Source organism: Staurois parvus, unplaced genomic scaffold (genome assembly GCF_062004578.1).
Source record: "Staurois parvus isolate SC_StPar_1 unplaced genomic scaffold, SC_StPar_1.0 ptg000818l, whole genome shotgun sequence".
Taxonomy (NCBI): domain Eukaryota; kingdom Metazoa; phylum Chordata; class Amphibia; order Anura; family Ranidae; genus Staurois; species Staurois parvus.
In genome coordinates this window covers 915,144-932,885 of record NW_028318614.1, presented here as the reverse complement: position 1 = coordinate 932,885, position 17,742 = coordinate 915,144, and the positions used below count along the sequence as shown (strand labels likewise).

The 17,742-nt window shown below is 46.6% G+C and overlaps 1 protein-coding gene and 1 long non-coding RNA gene across 2 annotated transcripts in view; one reads left to right on the top strand and one right to left on the bottom strand.

Annotated features, from left to right (window-relative positions):
* Positions 1-12,457, bottom strand: part of LIN7C (lin-7 cell polarity scaffold C) — a 42,108-nt gene extending 29,651 nt beyond the window's left edge. The window contains exon 1 of the mRNA XM_089654958.1: positions 12,359-12,457. Within this exon, the coding sequence (XP_089511084.1) occupies positions 12,359-12,395 (37 nt within the window). The 5' untranslated portion in view covers positions 12,396-12,457. The remainder of the gene's footprint in view (positions 1-12,358) is intronic.
* LOC149443994 (uncharacterized) lies at positions 12,129-17,281 on the top strand. The gene is made up of 2 exons (XR_016306566.1): positions 12,129-12,582; positions 13,491-17,281. It is a non-coding gene; the product is annotated as an uncharacterized LOC149443994 (long non-coding RNA).
* The last annotated feature ends 461 nt before the right edge of the window (positions 17,282-17,742 follow it).

The following is a 17,742-nucleotide window of genomic DNA, read 5'->3' as shown; positions in this document are numbered from 1 at the left end:
AAAAGATTATAAATGCACTCCTGGTCTTTTGAGTTGAGTTACGCTGGACATCATTTACTTTTGAAGACTAAGCACACCTTGTGGTAAAGAAAAGGCAAGTATGGCAGCCAGAGCTGATATTTATTTTGAAAGCTGAGCTCCAGGGAGGATATATTTTGCATACTTACATTGAATCAGCTTGGTGCAATGTAAACATATATATGTAATAGCTGCTAGACCTCTCAACAGCTCAGAATGGCAGCTGGCAGCGTGCCAAGCTGGCCCAATGTATGCATGCAAAATATATCATCCCTGGAGTTCAGCTTTAACCGCTAGCCTACAGGGTAATTATACCCCCCTTCCTGCCCAGGCCAATTTCCAGCTTTCAGCGCTGTCACACTTTGAATGACAATTGCGCGGTCATGCAACACTGTACACATATGAAATTTTTATCATTTTTTTGAGACAGATAGAGCTTTATTTTGGTGGTATTTAATCAACTCTGGGTTTTTATTTTTTCTTAAACAAACCAAAAACCACAGAAAATTTTAGAAAAAAAAACACATTTTTTTTCTTAGTTTTTGTTAAGTGATTTTTCTCCTTCACTGATATGCGCTAATGAGGCTGCAATGATGGGCACTGATAGGCTGCACTGATGGACACTGATAGGGGGGAAATGATGAGGAGGCACTGGTAGGTAGCACTGATGGGCAATGACCAGGCATCACTGATGGGCACTGAAAGGCAGCACTGATACATGGCACTGATAGGCGGCAATGACTGGCACTGATAGGTGGCACTGATTGGCATTGATAGGTGGCACTGACAGAAACTGATGGGTGACACTGAAAGGCAGCTCAGATGGGCACTGATATGTGGCATTGATGTGCACTGGTAGGCACTGATATGTGGCACTGGCACGAGGCACTGATGAGCACTGACAACTGGCACTGCTGGGACTACACTGATCATCAGGGCACACTGATGATCAGTGCCCAGATGTTCAGTGTACATGTCCCCTATGCGGAATGCCGACCGGCTCTCCTCTCCTCACGAGCTGTCAGTGTGACAGCTCGAGAGGAGAGAAATGCTGATAACCGGCATTTCCCTATTTACATGTGATCAGCTGTGATTGGACACAGCTGATCACATGACCAAGCCGACATCTTCGGCTCTCTCCGTGATCGGTGATCCACTGTGTCCGAGGGACACAGCGCACCACCGATCGCCGTGCTGCGTGCTCCCTGAGCCGCGCATGCACGGTGAGAATGGGAGGACGTCATATGACGCCCTCCCAGAACGAGAGAACCACCTTGCGCCCGTCATATTACTACATATGGCGGGCGGGAGGTGGTTAAACATCCATGGGACATATGTTTTTTAATAGCCTGCAGTTGGGCTATAGCACAATTGCAATTGTTTTTCTTTTTTGCTGAATAAGCCTGTTATTCCTTCCTCAAACCCCATACTGACCTTGGTGTAGACAAAAAATGTGCTTGCTTCAAGTGTAAAGGCTATATTAGCTGTACAGCTCCCACATAGTATCTGTTCACTTAGCAGCCATCTGTTACACCAAGAAAACACTCTGCAAAGCTCCAAATCTTTTCTCTCTCCTTGGAGTCTGATGAAATTAACTCTGACTGAATTCAGCGAGTGGGTGAGAATCATCTGCAAAATATATAGTGATCTTAGCTGTTCACAGATACGGGATCTTACAAGAAGACCCAGAATAAGGAGTAGAAATAAAGAATTCTTGCCTATGTCTAGCTCATAACATCACTAAATCTAATGGGAAAAACCAAACTATGTTTTTACAGCAGCAGTTCTGACATCTCAGCACATACTGGATTGGATTGATGTGTACTGTATGTATACAAAGACACTTCAGAAACTAACCACACTGAACAGTGATATAGACCTATGCCATAATCAATGGCTGAAATTTGGTTTACAGAGATCACAACTTTTAGACTTATGCACATGGAACATACATAAGTGTACCCCAGTGGAGGACCAGATTTACCCATATGGGCCCCTGTGGAGGGCCATGCTTACCATGCTGGTGCCCACCCTAGGTGCATTCAGGGCTGCGCATCAGAATGGTAAACATGACCCTTCGTGGGGGTCCATATGAGTGCTTATGCTTCGATTCAGTCCAGGGGAGGAGGGGCGACTGGCCAAGAGAGGAGGGGCGACTGGCCAAGAGAGGAGGGGCGACTGGCCAAGAGAGGAGGGGCGACTGGCCAAGAGAGGAGGGGTGACAGCTCGGGGAAGGGGGGGCTGACAGTCCAGGAAGGGGGGGGGAGATGGGTGATAGTCCAGGGGTGGGGAAGGGAGGCAGAGAAGGAGGGCACTCTGGGGGGGGAATGATGACAGTCCGGGGGGAAGAAGGGTGACAATGCAGGGGGGGGAAAAGAGTGGTAACAATGTGGGGGGGGGGGGAGAAGTGTCAATGCAGGGGGTAGGGTAGGAGTGACAATGCAGGGGGGGGGGTGTGACAATGTGGGGGGGGGGGGAGAGGGGTTGGAGGGGTGACAATTCAGGGGGGAGAAAGAGGGGTGACAATGCGGGGGGGGGGAAGGAAGAGGGGTAAAAATGCACGGGGGGGAGAGAGGGGTGAAAAGTAAAGACCTCATTCACACATGATGTACATAGGCATCCCTGTGCAGATAGTACCGTTGTTGTCATTTAGAACAATGTGACATCCAGGAGGCATTCGAGGTCACCCCTCTTTCCCCCCCGTGCGCTGTCACCCCTTTCCCCCCCTTGAACTGTCACTACTCTTCTCCCCCCTTGAACTGTCACCCCTATTTCCGCCCCTGCGCTGTCACCCCTCATCCTCCTGGATGTCAGAGTCCATGCAGCCACTGTGTTCTAATTGACAACAATGGGACTGCCTGCACAGGGATGCCTATGTACATCTTGTGTGAATGAGGTCTTTACTCTTTCAGAGCTTTTTTTTTTGTGCTCTCACTCTGGCGTGCATGGCAATACTCAATATGTGTGTGCCCCTGAAGTGTGCTTGTATGTGCGTCTATGTGGGGGTTACGTGGATGTTTTAAAATTATGTTTTAATCATTTTTAATTTTTTTTTTATAAATGCTATTTTTTTTTAACAGGTGAAAAAAAAATTAATTTGTTTAACTTCGCATTATTGCTATTACAGGGGGCAGATTAGCCCCATATGTGACAGCACAGTGCAGGTCACAGGTTCTCTTTAAGGGGTCTATTACACTCTGTAAAGGATAAGTTCACCGTTCATAACAAGTTACACCCATATATAGAGTCTAACATGTAACATGCTATGAATGGATTGGTTGCCTACTCCCTCGTTTTGACAGCTATCGGAGACCTTCTCTCCCTGTTACCTGTCAAAATTGAAACAAGGCCGTGCGGAGCTCCATCCGCGTCACTCATTCACAATCTTCTGTGAATGAGAAAACTGCAAGTGCTGACAGCCTTAGCAGCTATTGGCTTGTAGTTCTCAATGAACTACCACAGCGCTGTGCAGGAGACCTGCATGGCACCAGCGATCAACAGATGCTTCACAGGCTCCCAAAACAAGAAATAAATAAATGCACATTTTACCTTTTACCTGCAAAAAAATGTGCATTTATTATTTTTTTGTCAAAAGGTGAACTCATCCTTTAAAGTCACCCCTGTACTTTGTTAAAACTAATCAGCTTCTACCCCAGCCAGAAAGGCAAGGTTCTGACAGTTAGGGGCCTAAAAGTGCTCACAGCTGAGTGCTTCCAGGTTCACAGAACAGATGTTCATTGATCCCCTGATGCTCAACACTCTAACACTCAATGTGGAAGCCCTGGGCACACAGGTCAGTCCAGATACATGGTGGGGGTGTCAGATGGGGATGGCACTTTCTACTGCATGTAGAAGTGACCACATCTAAAAACAATTCCTAGATACTATAGCAGTCAAGAGTCTGTTTAGGGTTCAATCCCATGAGTGCAGAGCCTGTACATCTGGGGCTGTGACACATTCCTGCACACCTGTCAAACAAGGCTGTGGAGAGGAGTCCATACAGCAGATGTATGTCCATTCGCTTACAGAAGTCGCCTGGTTGCAGCTCCCTGCTAGTACAAAAAAGATAGACAAACCTCTCTTCGCACTGTATTGGGCTGTATGCCCATCTGAATGAGCTTTTAGGCCGGTGCTACTGCCAATATACAGGGGGGGATATAAACAGGGGGATCTGGATTTATTGGCGCTTTGTGTCATGTGACTTTCCTATAGAGGTGTGTAAGACAACTGTATATATGGCTGTTGTAGTGAGTGACGGGGAGTTGGAGTAGTTTGTATAGATTTTTACTGCATTTTCCAGACCTAGATGGAAAGATTTGTCCATGTTACATAGTTAGTCTGGCTGAAAAAAACCCAAAAAGTCCATCCAGTTCAACCATAAAAACAAAAAAAAAAAGTTATAATCCTATACCCACAGTTGATCCAGAGGAAGGCAAAAAAAACCCCATGATCCAATATGCTCCTGCTGGGAAAAAATTCCTTTCTGATCCCCCAAGAGGCAATAGGATATTCCTTGGATCAACTTTACCTATAAATGTTAGTATCCAATTATATTCTGTGTATCTAAGAAACAATCCAGGCCTTTTTTGAAGCAATCCACTGAGCTGGCCAGAACCAACTCTTGAGGGAATCTATTCCATATTTTCACAGCTCTCACTATGAAGAAACCTTTCCTTTACATCTCTTTTCCTCCAAACATAAAGAGTGCCCCCTTGTCCTCTGTGATGACCTCAGGGTGAATAGCTCTACACCGAGTTCACTATATGAACCACTGATGTATTTATACATGTTGATCTTATCCCCCCTAACCTCTTCTTCTCATGAGAGAATTCAATTCCTCTATCCTTTCCTCATAGCTGAGCTCCTCCATGCCTCTTATCAGTTTGGTTGCCCTTCGCTGTACTTTCTCCAGTTCCCCAATGTTCTTTTTGTGAATTGGTGCCCAAAACTGAACTGCATATTCCAGATGAGGTGCTACTAATGATTTGTACCCGAGGTAATATGATATCTCTCTCTCTGGAGTCTATACCTCTTTTAATACAAGAGAGGATTTTGCTCGCTTTAGAAACTGCAGCTTGGCATTGCATGCCATTATTAAGCTTATCTACCAGAACTCCCAGATCCTTCTCCACCATTGATTCCCCCAGTTGTACTCTCCCTAGTATGTATGATGCATGCATATTCTTAGCCCCCAAGTGCATAACCTTACATTTATAAACATTAAACCTCATTTGCCACATAGTTGCCCAATTAAACAGTGCATTGAGGTCGGCTTGTAAATTGAAGACATCCTGTAAGGACGTTATTCCACTCTACAGCTTGGTGTCATCTGCAAAGACTGAAATGGGATTTTCAATCTCAGACCCTATATTGTTTATAAATATATTAAAAAGTAAGGGTCCCAACACTGAACCTTGGGGTACACCACTGATAACCCCAGACCATTCAGAGTATGAATCATTAACCACTACTCTCTGAATATGATCTTTTAGCCAGTTTTCTATCCATTTACATACAGATGTTTCCAAGCCTGTAGACTTTACCTTACACATTAGCCATGTGTGGGGAACTGTGTCAAATGCTTTTGGCAAAATCCAAGTATACCACGTCCACCACCACCCCTCTGTATATGTATACCACGTCCACCACCACCCCTCTGCCCAAGTATACCACGTCCACCACCACCCCTCTGTCCAAGGTTTTGCTCACCCCCTCATAAAAAGAAATCAGATTTGTTTGACAACTTCTGTCTTTCATGAATCCTTGCTGTCTGTTGCTTAAAATATTTTTTTCCAGCAAGAACTCATCTATGTGGTCTTTTATTAAACTCTCCAGTATCTTCCCAACTATAGAAGTTAAACTAACAGGTCTGTAATTACTTGGTAAAGATTTTGACCCCTTTTTAAATATTGGCACCACATTTGCCTTACGCCAATCCAGTGGTACTTTACCAGTCATTAAAGAGTCCCTAAAAATTAGAAACAATGGCTTTGAAATGACAGCGCTCAATTCTTTAAGGACCCGTGGGTGTATGCCATCCAGTCCAGGTGCTTTATTCACCTTTATTCTGTCTAAATATTTTTGGATCATATCAATTGTGAGCCAATGTGGATCATCTGAAGCTGTGTCAATACCATGCCCATTATGGACACGAGCTCCCCCATGCTCCTTTGTATACACAGAGCTGAAGAAGGTATTTAATACATTTGCCTTCTCTTTGTCCCCAGTCACCCACTCTAGATTATTTTGTAAAGGGCCTACATTCTGATATATTCTTTGTAATGTTTAAATGATGACAGCATTCCTTCATTTCTATATTTAATAAAAGCTTCTTATCTATAGCTTTTTTAACTTTGGCCGTAAGCCACATAGGTTTGATTTTTAGCCTTTTAAACTTGTTGCCCATGGGCAGTGTTCACATACAGTCTTTTTGAAGAACTCCCATTTCTGTGTTGTGTTCGTTGATGCCAATATTTCCTCCCAGTCTAAGTCTTGGAGAGCAGCTCTCAGCCTTGGAAAATTAGCTCTCCTGAAATTGAGCATTTTTATTTTTCCCGAATGTGTTCGCTGTTTAGAGCTAACAATAAATGAAATCATGTTATGGTCACTGCTACCCAGATGTTCTTTTATATGGACATCGGTAATAAGCTCTGCATAGTTTGAGATTACCAGGTCCAGCAGAGCATCATTCCTAGTAGGGGCCTCTATGAACTGTACCATAAAATTGTCCTGTAGTAGGTTTAAAAATGTTTGCCCTTTAACTGTTTCTGCAGTACCATTACTCCAATTTCCGGGTAGTGAAAATCCCCCATTATTATCATTGTCCCAGCCCTTTCATTCTTTGCAAGGAGCTGAGTTTCCAAATCCTCATTAACACTGGGAGGCCTATAACAAACTCCAATGATTACCTTTGTAGTACACAACACCATGTGCAGTTCCACCCATAATACTTCAGCCTCATCACACTCTCCATCAACTAGGTCCTCTTTCCCACTCTCTCTGAGATCACTTTTCACATAGAGACAGACACCACCACCTTTCCTATTTACCCTGTCTCTCCAAAAGAAAACATAGCCAGGAATATTAATGGCCCTATCATGTGAAGACAGAAGCCAAGATTCAGCAAAACCAATTAAATCATAGTTCTCGTCATGCACCAAAGCTTCCAACTCACCTACTTTGCTTGGTAGACTTTTGGCATTGGTGAACAAACACTTTAATACATTGACACTTTGTGCACACGTATTTTGCATATTTTTTATTTTTAAACAAATGGTACCAAATCCTCTGGTTGTTTGTAACATAGGAACCTTCTTATCTGCCATAGCCTTCCCCCCATTCCACCCTCCATTAAGTACTGACCCCTGTCTGATCTGACTACCCCGTTATAATCTAATTCTCCCTCCCGTCTTGATCCTAGTTTAAATACTCCTCCAGCCTTCCCATAAACCTCTCCCCTAGCACAGCAGACCCCCTTCCATTTAGGTGCAGACCATCTCTAGCATATAGGTTGCACCCCAATGCTCTAGAAATCCAAATCCTTCCCTTTTACACCAGGTTTTCAGCCATGCATTGAGTTCTCTAATCTCCCCGTCTTTCCTGAGTTGCACATGGCACAGGTAATACTTCAGAGAATATCACCTTGGAGGTCCTTCCCTTCAACTTGCAGCATGTCAGTTCCCACCCATTAACTCTGACAGTCTGATTGACATGTGACTGAACTGCCCTTTTGGAACAGCAAAGGGCAAAGTATGTCTACTGGTAGGTGTAGAGTAGCCTTTCTCAACCAGGGTGGCACAAGAGTTCTTCAGGGGTGCAGTGGCGAGAATGGCTGTCACTTGAAGCCGAGCTGCCGATCCCCAGCCGCACTGTAAGTCAGCACTGGGAGCAAAAGGGAAGGGGTGTCTTCTGTGCTCTCTGCTTCCCCGTAGACTGCAGTACCTGGCTGTGTGATGGAAGCTAAGGTACTGTAATGTTTCATAATACTGTGTGAGTGTGTATGTGTGTATGTGTACATATGTGTGTGTACGTGTGTGTGTGTACATGTGTGTGTGTATTTTACTTTTAATCTTGACCCCTTATTTCTGTCCTTTCAGAACTGCTTTTTTAGGACTTGTTCGTAATAGCAGCAAGGACTGCTACTCCTCTGAAAAGCAATACATGCTCAGATCACTCTTCAGAGGCATTTAACAGGTGGTAAAGAGGCAATATGTTGCCTCCTCACCATCTAGCTTAACCCCGTAAAAAGCAGCATCAATCACCACAACCACGTGCAATGCGCACACAGTTGCGGGGTGGTTGAAGTTCAACCCCATTCACCTGGAGGTATACTTCCAGCTGCAGCAACAGCATGTGTATAGCCCCAGCTGCTGTTTCTGCAGCTAAAGCGGTAGCAGTTGGGGGTGTTAAAAGCAGATCAATTGCGTGGTTTTACCACCCTCCAACCTCACAGGTGAACAGGCCCTTGGTTCATATCTGTGTGGCTGTGTGTAGGGCAGCCCATTCATTTCAATGGGCTGCCCTACTTACACAAATGCAGGGAAAGTCATCCATGACCTTAGTTTTAAAATTGCACCACACCAAAAACACCCTGTGTTTGCCAATGTATCGGGGTAACCCTAAAGAGCAGAGCATTTATCTGCAGTCAGGAATGAGTGCGATTTCGCATGCGTTCTGCGGCACACTGTAACGTGAACCAAGCCTTGGACAGGGGTGCCTCGTGACTGAAAATACTTTTCAGGAGCTCCCCGACTGGAAAAAGGTTGTGAAACACTGGTGTAGAGAGTCTGTGATCTCACAAGTTATTTCCAAGTTTACCAGAGAATGGCAACTCCACTCTGAATTCAGGAGCAGTTGTCACCCCATCACAGGAAGCTGCATTAAGTGGACCTCACTGGCAGGATCAACAGGTATTTGTGAGACTTTTCAGGAGGAAAACTGTAAGTGCAGATGAACTCTCCATTAAGTAGTGCAGCTCATGTACAGTACAGTATATCCCAGAAGTGAGTCCACCCCTCACATTTTTGTAAATATTGTATATCTTTTCAAGTGACAATACTGAAGAAATGACACTTTGCTACAATGTAAAGTAGTGAGTGTACAGCTTGTATAACAGTGTAAATTTGCTGTCCCCTCAAAATAACGCAACACACAGCCATTAATGTCTAAACCACTGGCAACAAAAGTGAGTACACCCCTAAGTGACAATGTCCAAATTGGGCCCAAAGTGTCAATATTTTGTGTGGCCACCATTATTTTCCAGCACTGCCTTAACCCTCTTGGGCATGGAGTTCACCAGACCTTCACAGGTTGCCACTGGAGTCCTCTTCCACTCCTCCATGATGACATCACGGAGCTGGTGGATGTTAGAGACCTTGCGCTCCTCCACCTTCCATTTGAGGATGCCCCACAGATGCTCAATAGGGTTTAGGTCTGGAGACAAGCTTGGCCAGTCCATTACCTTTACCCTCAGCTTCTTTAGTAGGCAGTGGTCGTCTTGGAGGTATATTTTGGGTCGTTATGTTGGAATACTGCCCTGTGGTCCAGTCTTCGAAGGGAGGGGATCATGCTCTGCTTCAGTATGTCACAGTACATGTTGGCATTCATGGTTCCCTCAATGAACTGTAGCTCCCCAGTGCCGACAGCACTCATGCAACCCCAGACCATGACACTCCCACCACCATGCTTGGCTGTAGGCAAGACACACTTGCCTTTGTACTCCTCACCTGGTTGCTGCCACACACGATAGACACCATCTGAACCAAATCAGTTTATCTTGGTCTCATCAGACCACAGGAGACAGTTCCAGTAATTTATGTCCTTAGTCTGCTTGTCTTCAGCAAACTGATTGCGGGCTTTCTTGTCCATCATCTTTAGAAGAGGCTTCCTTCTGGGATGACAGCCATGCAGACCAATTTGATGCAGTGTGTGGCGTATGGTCTGAGCACTGACAGGCTGGTCCCCCACCCCTTCAACCTCTGCAGCAATGGTGGCAGCACTCATCTAGTTCCCAAAGACAGCCTCTGGACATGACGCTGAGCACGTGCACTGAATTCCTTTGGTCGACCATGGCGAGGCCTGTTCTGAGTGGAATCTGTCCTGTTAAACCGCTGTATGGTCTTGGCCACTGTGCTGCAGCTCAGTTTCAGGGTCTTGGCAATCTTCTTATAGCCTAGGCCACCATTATGTAGAGCAACAATTCTTTTTTTTTTTTTAGATCCTCAGAGAGTTCTTTGCCATGAGGTGCAATGTTGAACTTCCAGCGACCAATATGTGAGAGCAATAAAACCAAATTTAACACACCTGCTCCACATTCACACCTGAGACCTTGTAACACTAACGTGTCACATGACACCGGGGAAGGAAAATGGCTAATTGGGCCCAATTTGGACATTTTCACTCAGGGGTGTACTCACTTTTGTTGCCAGCGGTTTAGACATTAATGGCTGTGTGTTGAGTTATTTTGAGGGGACAGCAAATTTACATGTTATACAAGCTGTACACTCACTACGTCACATTGTAGCAAAGTGTCATTTCTTCAGTGTTGTCACATGAAAAGATAGAATCAAATATTAGGGAGGCCATAGTTCTACTTAATTGTACAGCAAGGGGACAGAACTGTTAGCTGGTGTACATTCGTGTACAGATAGAATCAGCAGAACAAAAGAATGTTCTATAGAACACTACAGACAGAAATGTGGTTGATAAATAGATTCTGTATTTTGGGATCACTTGTCATGTGGTGGGTAATTGAGGAGTTTGATTGTTGGCATACAGGACAGTACACTACGCCATATCAGTACATAGATCTTGGTTTAGAGGGAGGTCCTCCAAGACACCCCTCAATATCTGACCAGGAAAAATCCAACAGAAGAATGACACGTCCCTCCCCTTCTCACATAGATATGACTGTCATAGCACTTCACAGGACACCCCCGTCCCCCTCCTCTGCTGTCTTCCCTGGAATGTCCCTTCTGTCCAACTCCATTCCTGTCACCTCTATCCCCCTCCTCCTGACACCCCTGTCCTCCTACTTCCCCAGACTGTCACCCCTCTCCTGTCACCCCCATCGTCTGTCCTCCTCTTGATCTGTCACCCCTGTCCCCCCCCTCCCTCCCCTGGACTGTCACCCCCGTCCCCCTGGACCCCTCCGGACTGTCACCCCTGTCTCCCTCCCCTCCTGGACTGTCACCCCTGTCCTCTCCTGTCCTCACCATCACCTGTCCTCCTCCTGATCTGTCACCCCTGTCCCCCTCCTCCCCTGGACTGTAACTCCTGTCCCCCTACTCTCCTGTCACCCCCGTCCCCCTTGTCACATTCCTCCCCTGGACCTGTTACCTGTGCCTTCTACTCTCCTGTCACCCTCCTCCTATCCTGGATTGTCACCCTTGTGCCCCCCCCCCCCGAACTGTCACCCCAGTGCCCCTAACCCTGTCCACCCCTACCCCCGACTGTCACTTCTGTCCCCCTACTCTCCTGTCCCCCCTATCCCCCTCCAGACTGTCACCTCTGTCTCCCTTCTTCCCCCCGGACTGTCACCCCCTGCGCCCCTCCACCCCTGGACTGTCACCCGTGTCCCACTCCTCCCCTTGATCTGTTACCTGGGCCTACTACTCTCCTGTCACCCCTCCTATCCTGGATTATCACCCCTGCTCCCCTCCCGGACTGTCACTCCTGTGCCCCTACCCCAGTCTTCCCCTGGACTGGCAACTCTTTCCTCTCCCCCACCCCCGACTGTCACTTCTGTCCTCCTACTCTCCTGTCACCCCTCCTTTTATCCTGGACTGTCACCCCTGCCCCCTTTCTCCTCTGGACTGTCACCTCTGTCTCCCTCCCCCCTGTCGTTCTACTCTCCTTTCACCTCTCCTCCCCCTGGACTATCAACCCAGTCCCTCTCCTCCCTTGGACTGTCACCTCTGTCCCCTTCCTCCTTTGGATTGTCACTCCTGTCCTCCTACTATCCTGGACTGTCACCCCTGTCCACCCCCTTCGCTGGACTGTCACCTCTGTGCCCCTCCTCCCCCTGGACTGTCACTCCCGTCACCCCTCCTCCTATGCTGGATTGTCACTCCTGTCCTCCTACTCTCCTGTCACCCCTCCTCCTATGCTGGACTGTCACTACTCTCCCCCTCCTCCTGACACCCCTGTCCTCCTACTTCCCCAGACTGTCATCCCTGTCCTCACCATTCCCTGCCCCCCTCCTATCCTGGACTGTCACTCCTCCCCCCCTCTCTCCGGGCTCGGTATCTGGGTGTCCCTCCCCCTCTAGTACACGGGAAGACGTCTCACAGATCCCCGGTGGAAGTGAGTACGGTCACTGGGATGACTAATGACAGCTCACCTCTCTCCAGCCGTACAGGTTCTCCGGACGCCGCCATCTTGTCTCCAGGCCCAGCCGGAAGTCGGTGAGCGGAAGTGACATTATGTGGAGCTCGGTGTACTGCGGTTGCTGTGGTGACAAGGATGGTGTGGAGGAGGGGGACATGCTGGGATAGGCGGTTCCTGGGATGTTCGGACAATGAGGAGACCTCAGCCTTCGAAATGTGGGTGACATGGAGCCTGCAGGTTGGTTGTGCTGGGACTTGTAGTTCTACACCAGCTAGGAACCCAGAACACATGGTCGCTGTGATGTCAGGGCTCACGTCTACCCTGCCCCACTCCACACATGAGTTACCGGGGTTAGAGAAAAATATGGGAACCAGGGGCGGACTGACAACTCATGGGCCCCCGGGCAATAGGAAATCATGGGGCCCCTGTGTCCTTGCCTACACTCAAACCACACCCAAAAAAGCCTATGAAAAGTACCAGGGGCATCCCATGGGGCCCCCTACTGACCCCGGGCCCTCGGGCAGTACCCCAGTGGCTAAATGGTCAGTCCGCCCCTGATGGGAACACTACATGATTTGCAGGTGTGAAAGTGACAACATGCTTTGCATTGAAAGAGGAGGTGATGGAACATTCTTTTGTTTCCGCTGTGTGATGAGACACCTAGCTAACAGGTGGGAGGCCTCAATTTCATCATTCACTATGTGCGCTGCTAGGAATACGGAGTCATGTCAGAGCTTACTAAGCATCAAAGAGGGCTGATTCTTGGTGCCGCTTAGCTGGTGCCTCTGTGACTGAAGTTGCCAATTTATTTGGGGTGTCGCAAGGTGCAGGATCAGATGTTATGGCGGTATGTGCAGTTTCTGGGAAAACGTCTAATAAGTGTGGTCGACATGGTCAGCTGACCGAAAGGGACAAGAAGACATTGCACAGGGTTGTGACCCGGAATAGGAAAACAACTGCACAGCTCAATCTCAGTCCTGTGAAGACTGAGATTGAGCTCTGCAATCACTTTTGCAGCAGCTTTCTCATATGTCTCATGGAGCATGTCCCCAGACCCCAATAGCTCCTATAGGTTGTTCACAGGCTCTGATAGTCTCCTGCAGCATAAACGCAGTCTCTAACCATCTCTTGTATTCTTTCTGCAGCCCGACTGTCTCCTGTACCGTGTCTGCAGTCTCCGACCATCTCTTGTATTCTTTCTGCAGCCCGACTGTCTCCTGTACCGTGTCTGCAGTCTTCGACCATCTCTTGTATTCTTTCTGCAGCCCGACTGTCTTCTGTACCGTGTCTGCAGTCTCCGACCATCTCTTAGTGCATACAAGTGAAGGTAATAGCCTCAGCCAGCACCACTTCACTGGCCACACCCACTAATGCATTTTACCCCACCCACCAGAGCTTAGTCATATAGATCAGCAGTGGCTTGGGCAGAGGCCATTACCTACACTTGTATATACTGGGCTGGGTAAGTGGCATCACACATTTTTTAAACACGTCGGCACTTCTGGATGAGTGAAAGGATGCCAACCCCCCCGATTCCTGAACTCCAGTGGGCAGTACATTATACCTCAGGCTTGGAGCAGCACAAAAAGATTTCTGAGTTCGCTCTGACAATCTCTAGTTTTATATCTAGTCTCTGACTATCTCTTCTATCATGTCCGCAGTCTCTGACCATCACTTGTATCATGTCCGCAGTCTTTGACCATCACTTGTATCATGTCTGCAGTCTTTAACCATCTCTTGTATCATGTTTGCACTCTCTGACCATCACTTGTATCATGTCCGCAGTCTTTGACCATCTCTTGTATCATGTTTGCACTCTCTGACCATCACTTGTATCATGTCTGCAGTCTCTGACCATCACTTGTATCATGTCTGCAGTCTCTGACCATCACTTTTATCATGTCTGCAGTCTCTGACCATCACTTTTATCATGTCTGCAGTCTCTGACCATCACTTTTATCATGTCTGCAGTCTCTGACCATCACTTGTATCATGTCTGCAGTCTCTGACCATCACTTGTATCATGTCTGACGTCTCTGACCATCACTTGTATCATGTCTGCAGTCTTTGACCATCTCTTGTATCATGTTTGCACTCTCTGACCATCACTTGTATCATGTCCGCAGTCTTTGACCATCTCTTGTATCATGTTTGCACTCTCTGACCATCACTTGTATCATGTCTGCAGTCTCTGACCATCACTTGTATCATGTCTGCAGTCTCTGACCATCACTTGTATCATGTCTGCAGTCTCTGACCATCACTTGTATCATGTCTGCAGTCTCTGACCATCACTTTTATCATGTCTGCAGTCTCTGACCATCACTTGTATCATGTCTGCAGTCTCTGACCATCACTTGTATCATGTCTGCCGTCTCTGACCATCACTTGTATCATGTCCGCAGTCTCCGACCATCACTTGTATCATGTCTGCAGTCTCTGACCATCACTTGTATCATGTCCGCAGTCTCTGACCATCACTTGTATCATGTCCGCAGTCTCTGACCATCACTTGTATCATGTCTGCAGTCCCTATCCGTCTCTTGTGTCATGTCTGCAGTCCCTATCCGTCTCTTGTGTCATGTCTGCAGTCCATAACCGTCTCTTGTGTCATGTCTGCAGTCCCTAACCGTCTCTTGTGTCATGTCTGCAGTCCCTAACCGTCTCTTGTGTCATGTCTGCAGTCCCTATCCGTCTCTTGTGTCATGTCTGCAGTCCCTATCCGTCTCTTGTGTCATGTCTGCAGTCCCTATCCGTCTCTTGTGTCATGTCTGCAGTCCATAACAGTCTCTTGTGTCATGTCTGCAGTCCATAACCGTCTCTTGTGTCATGTCTGCAGTCCGTAACCGTCTCTTGTGTCATGTCTGCAGTCCCTATCCGTCTCTTGTGTCATGTCTGCAGTCCCTATCCGTCTCTTGTGTCATGTCTGCAGTCCCTATCCGTCTCTTGTGTCATGTCTGCAGTCCATAACCGTCTCTTGTGTCATGTCTGCAGTCCATAACCGTCTCTTGTGTCATGTCTGCAGTCCATAACCGTCTCTTGTGTCATGTCTGCAGTCCATAACCGTCTCTTGTGTCATGTCTGCAGTCCATAACCGTCTCTTGTGTCATGTCTGCAGTCCATAACCGTCTCTTGTGTCATGTCTGCAGTCCATAACCGTCTCTTGTGTCATGTCTGCAGTCCATAACCGTCTCTTGTGTCATGTCTGCAGTCCATAACCGTCTCTTGTGTCATGTCTGCAGTCCATAACCGTCTCTTGTGTCATGTCTGCAGTCCATAACCGTCTCTTGTGTCATGTCTGCTGTCTCTGACCATCTCATGTATTTTGTCTGCAGTTTCTCAGCCATTCACAGGGAGACTTGAATTTTGTGAATGAATACAAAGCTTCCTCTGATTGGCCGAGGCTGATGGATGACGTCACGATCTCCATCTCGGCTTGGTCCAAACATACTATTTAAACTTCACTAAATTGAAGCTGATATCCAGCTTTATATCAAATAGTGCAGCGCTAGAAAATCATATAGTGAATGGTATACTGGTATGGGTTAATAAAATGTTCAATAAATAATAATCATAAAATATTAAAAGTCCATAATAAAAGCATAAATCCAATGGAGGCCCAAGGTGACACAATTATTCCCGGTAATGTATTAATCGACAAACTGGTTCTGTGAGTGGCAACATATAGGTAAAATGCGCACTCACCAGATGGGCAAAGATGATGCGCAATGTATTAATCAGTGGAGGTCTGCCCAGAATCCCCAAGCTATTCCCTACAGTAACATATACTGTATAAACTGTATGTAGCCTCAGCTACATATTGTATACAGCACTGTGTTCCGGGTGTGAGACGAGACCTTCCTGTCCCACACCCAGAACAAAATAGCATTGGGCTGAGTGGCACTCATAGGCATCTTTGTACTCTATCAGTGAATCAAGGAATACAAGGGGGTTGATAAAGCCCTGGTTCACAATTGTGCGGTCCACGTTTGCAGGGGCACACCAGCCCATTTATTTGAATGGTCTGCTGTGTTTGCACTTTCTGCATCTTTTTAAAAAAAGGTCGCAGGGAAATCACATAGTCTTTTTGACACGCCGAGGGCTGAGATGTGTGGGGGTGCCATTTAGGATTAATGGCAGCCTCGTGCATCTCGTAACTGCAACGCAATTTAGCTGCAGGTGCTTGCGGGTGTGGGGACAGATGCAAAATCTGCACTTGCAAGCAGCCCACACATTGTGAACCAGGGCTTACTAAAGGCAAATAGACTGTGCACTTTGCATGTGCATTTGCTTTCTGCAAGGGAATTTGCTCCAGAGCTTAGTAAATGAGGAGGAGCTCTTCTGACTTCCAACATCCAATCTCGTGGAAGCAAAAAATGCTGTTTTTAAAATGTTATTTTCCTCGCATGTCATTGGGTATTCTTTACAAAGTGGCACTTCACCTCATTTACTAAGCTCCGAAGGAAATGCCCTTGCAAAGTCTATTTGCCTTTAGTAAATCAACCTCAAAGATTCCTCTGGTTGGATGAGATAGAGATCATGATGTCATCGGCCCACCTTTCTTTGTGTTCATTGATAGAATACGATGCTCAGCCTGACGCTATTTTGTTCCTAGTGTAAGACCGGAAGGTCTCGTCTCACACCTGGAACACCATGTTAGTGTAGGGAACAGTTCTTTTGAGCCAGCTTGGCTCAAGCTTTAAAGTTATTACCAGTGTGGGAGAGTTGGCTCTAATGAAGACAGTACTCCTTGAAATGCGTACGCTAGGATGCAAGATTCAGGCAGTGCTTACATTAACGGTGATGTATTGACCATTAGCTGTGCCTGTTGGTCAGAGAGATTTTGTATTTTATGAAGGATTTGTGATACTTGTGTACATCAAGTGTTTTGGTGACTACAAGAAATTAAAATAAATAAAAGTTTTTGAGAATCTTACATTCTGCTGGCATGCTTTCTGTTCATTTCACAGTGTTTTCAAAAGGATTCCCAGTCTGGAGAAACCTGCAAGGTTGTGTATCCCACTCCATATTCAGCTGCCTTGGGAGAAAGCTTTTATAAGTGAACTCCGGATAGTATTGATTGTAACATTTGTATCCTCTCCAACTTGAGAGCAGTTTGGTTATATTTATGACAAGTTGCACTTGAATGAAAGGAATAAAATTTTATTAACGAGCGATTCTAGAGTTGGGTATACAATTCTCGTGCTGTCTGAATACAGGTCAGAAGAGCAATATGACTACAGGGAGCCTACATCAACTGAACATGGGATGTAGCAATGATTTATGGGAAACTAGGGGTCCCCAACTCTCTTGTAATTAATGCAGTTGATTGAAGCAGAGAAAAAAAGGGGGGTGGGGTAGGCAAAGATGGTCAGTAATAGAGCTTCATGTCTGAGA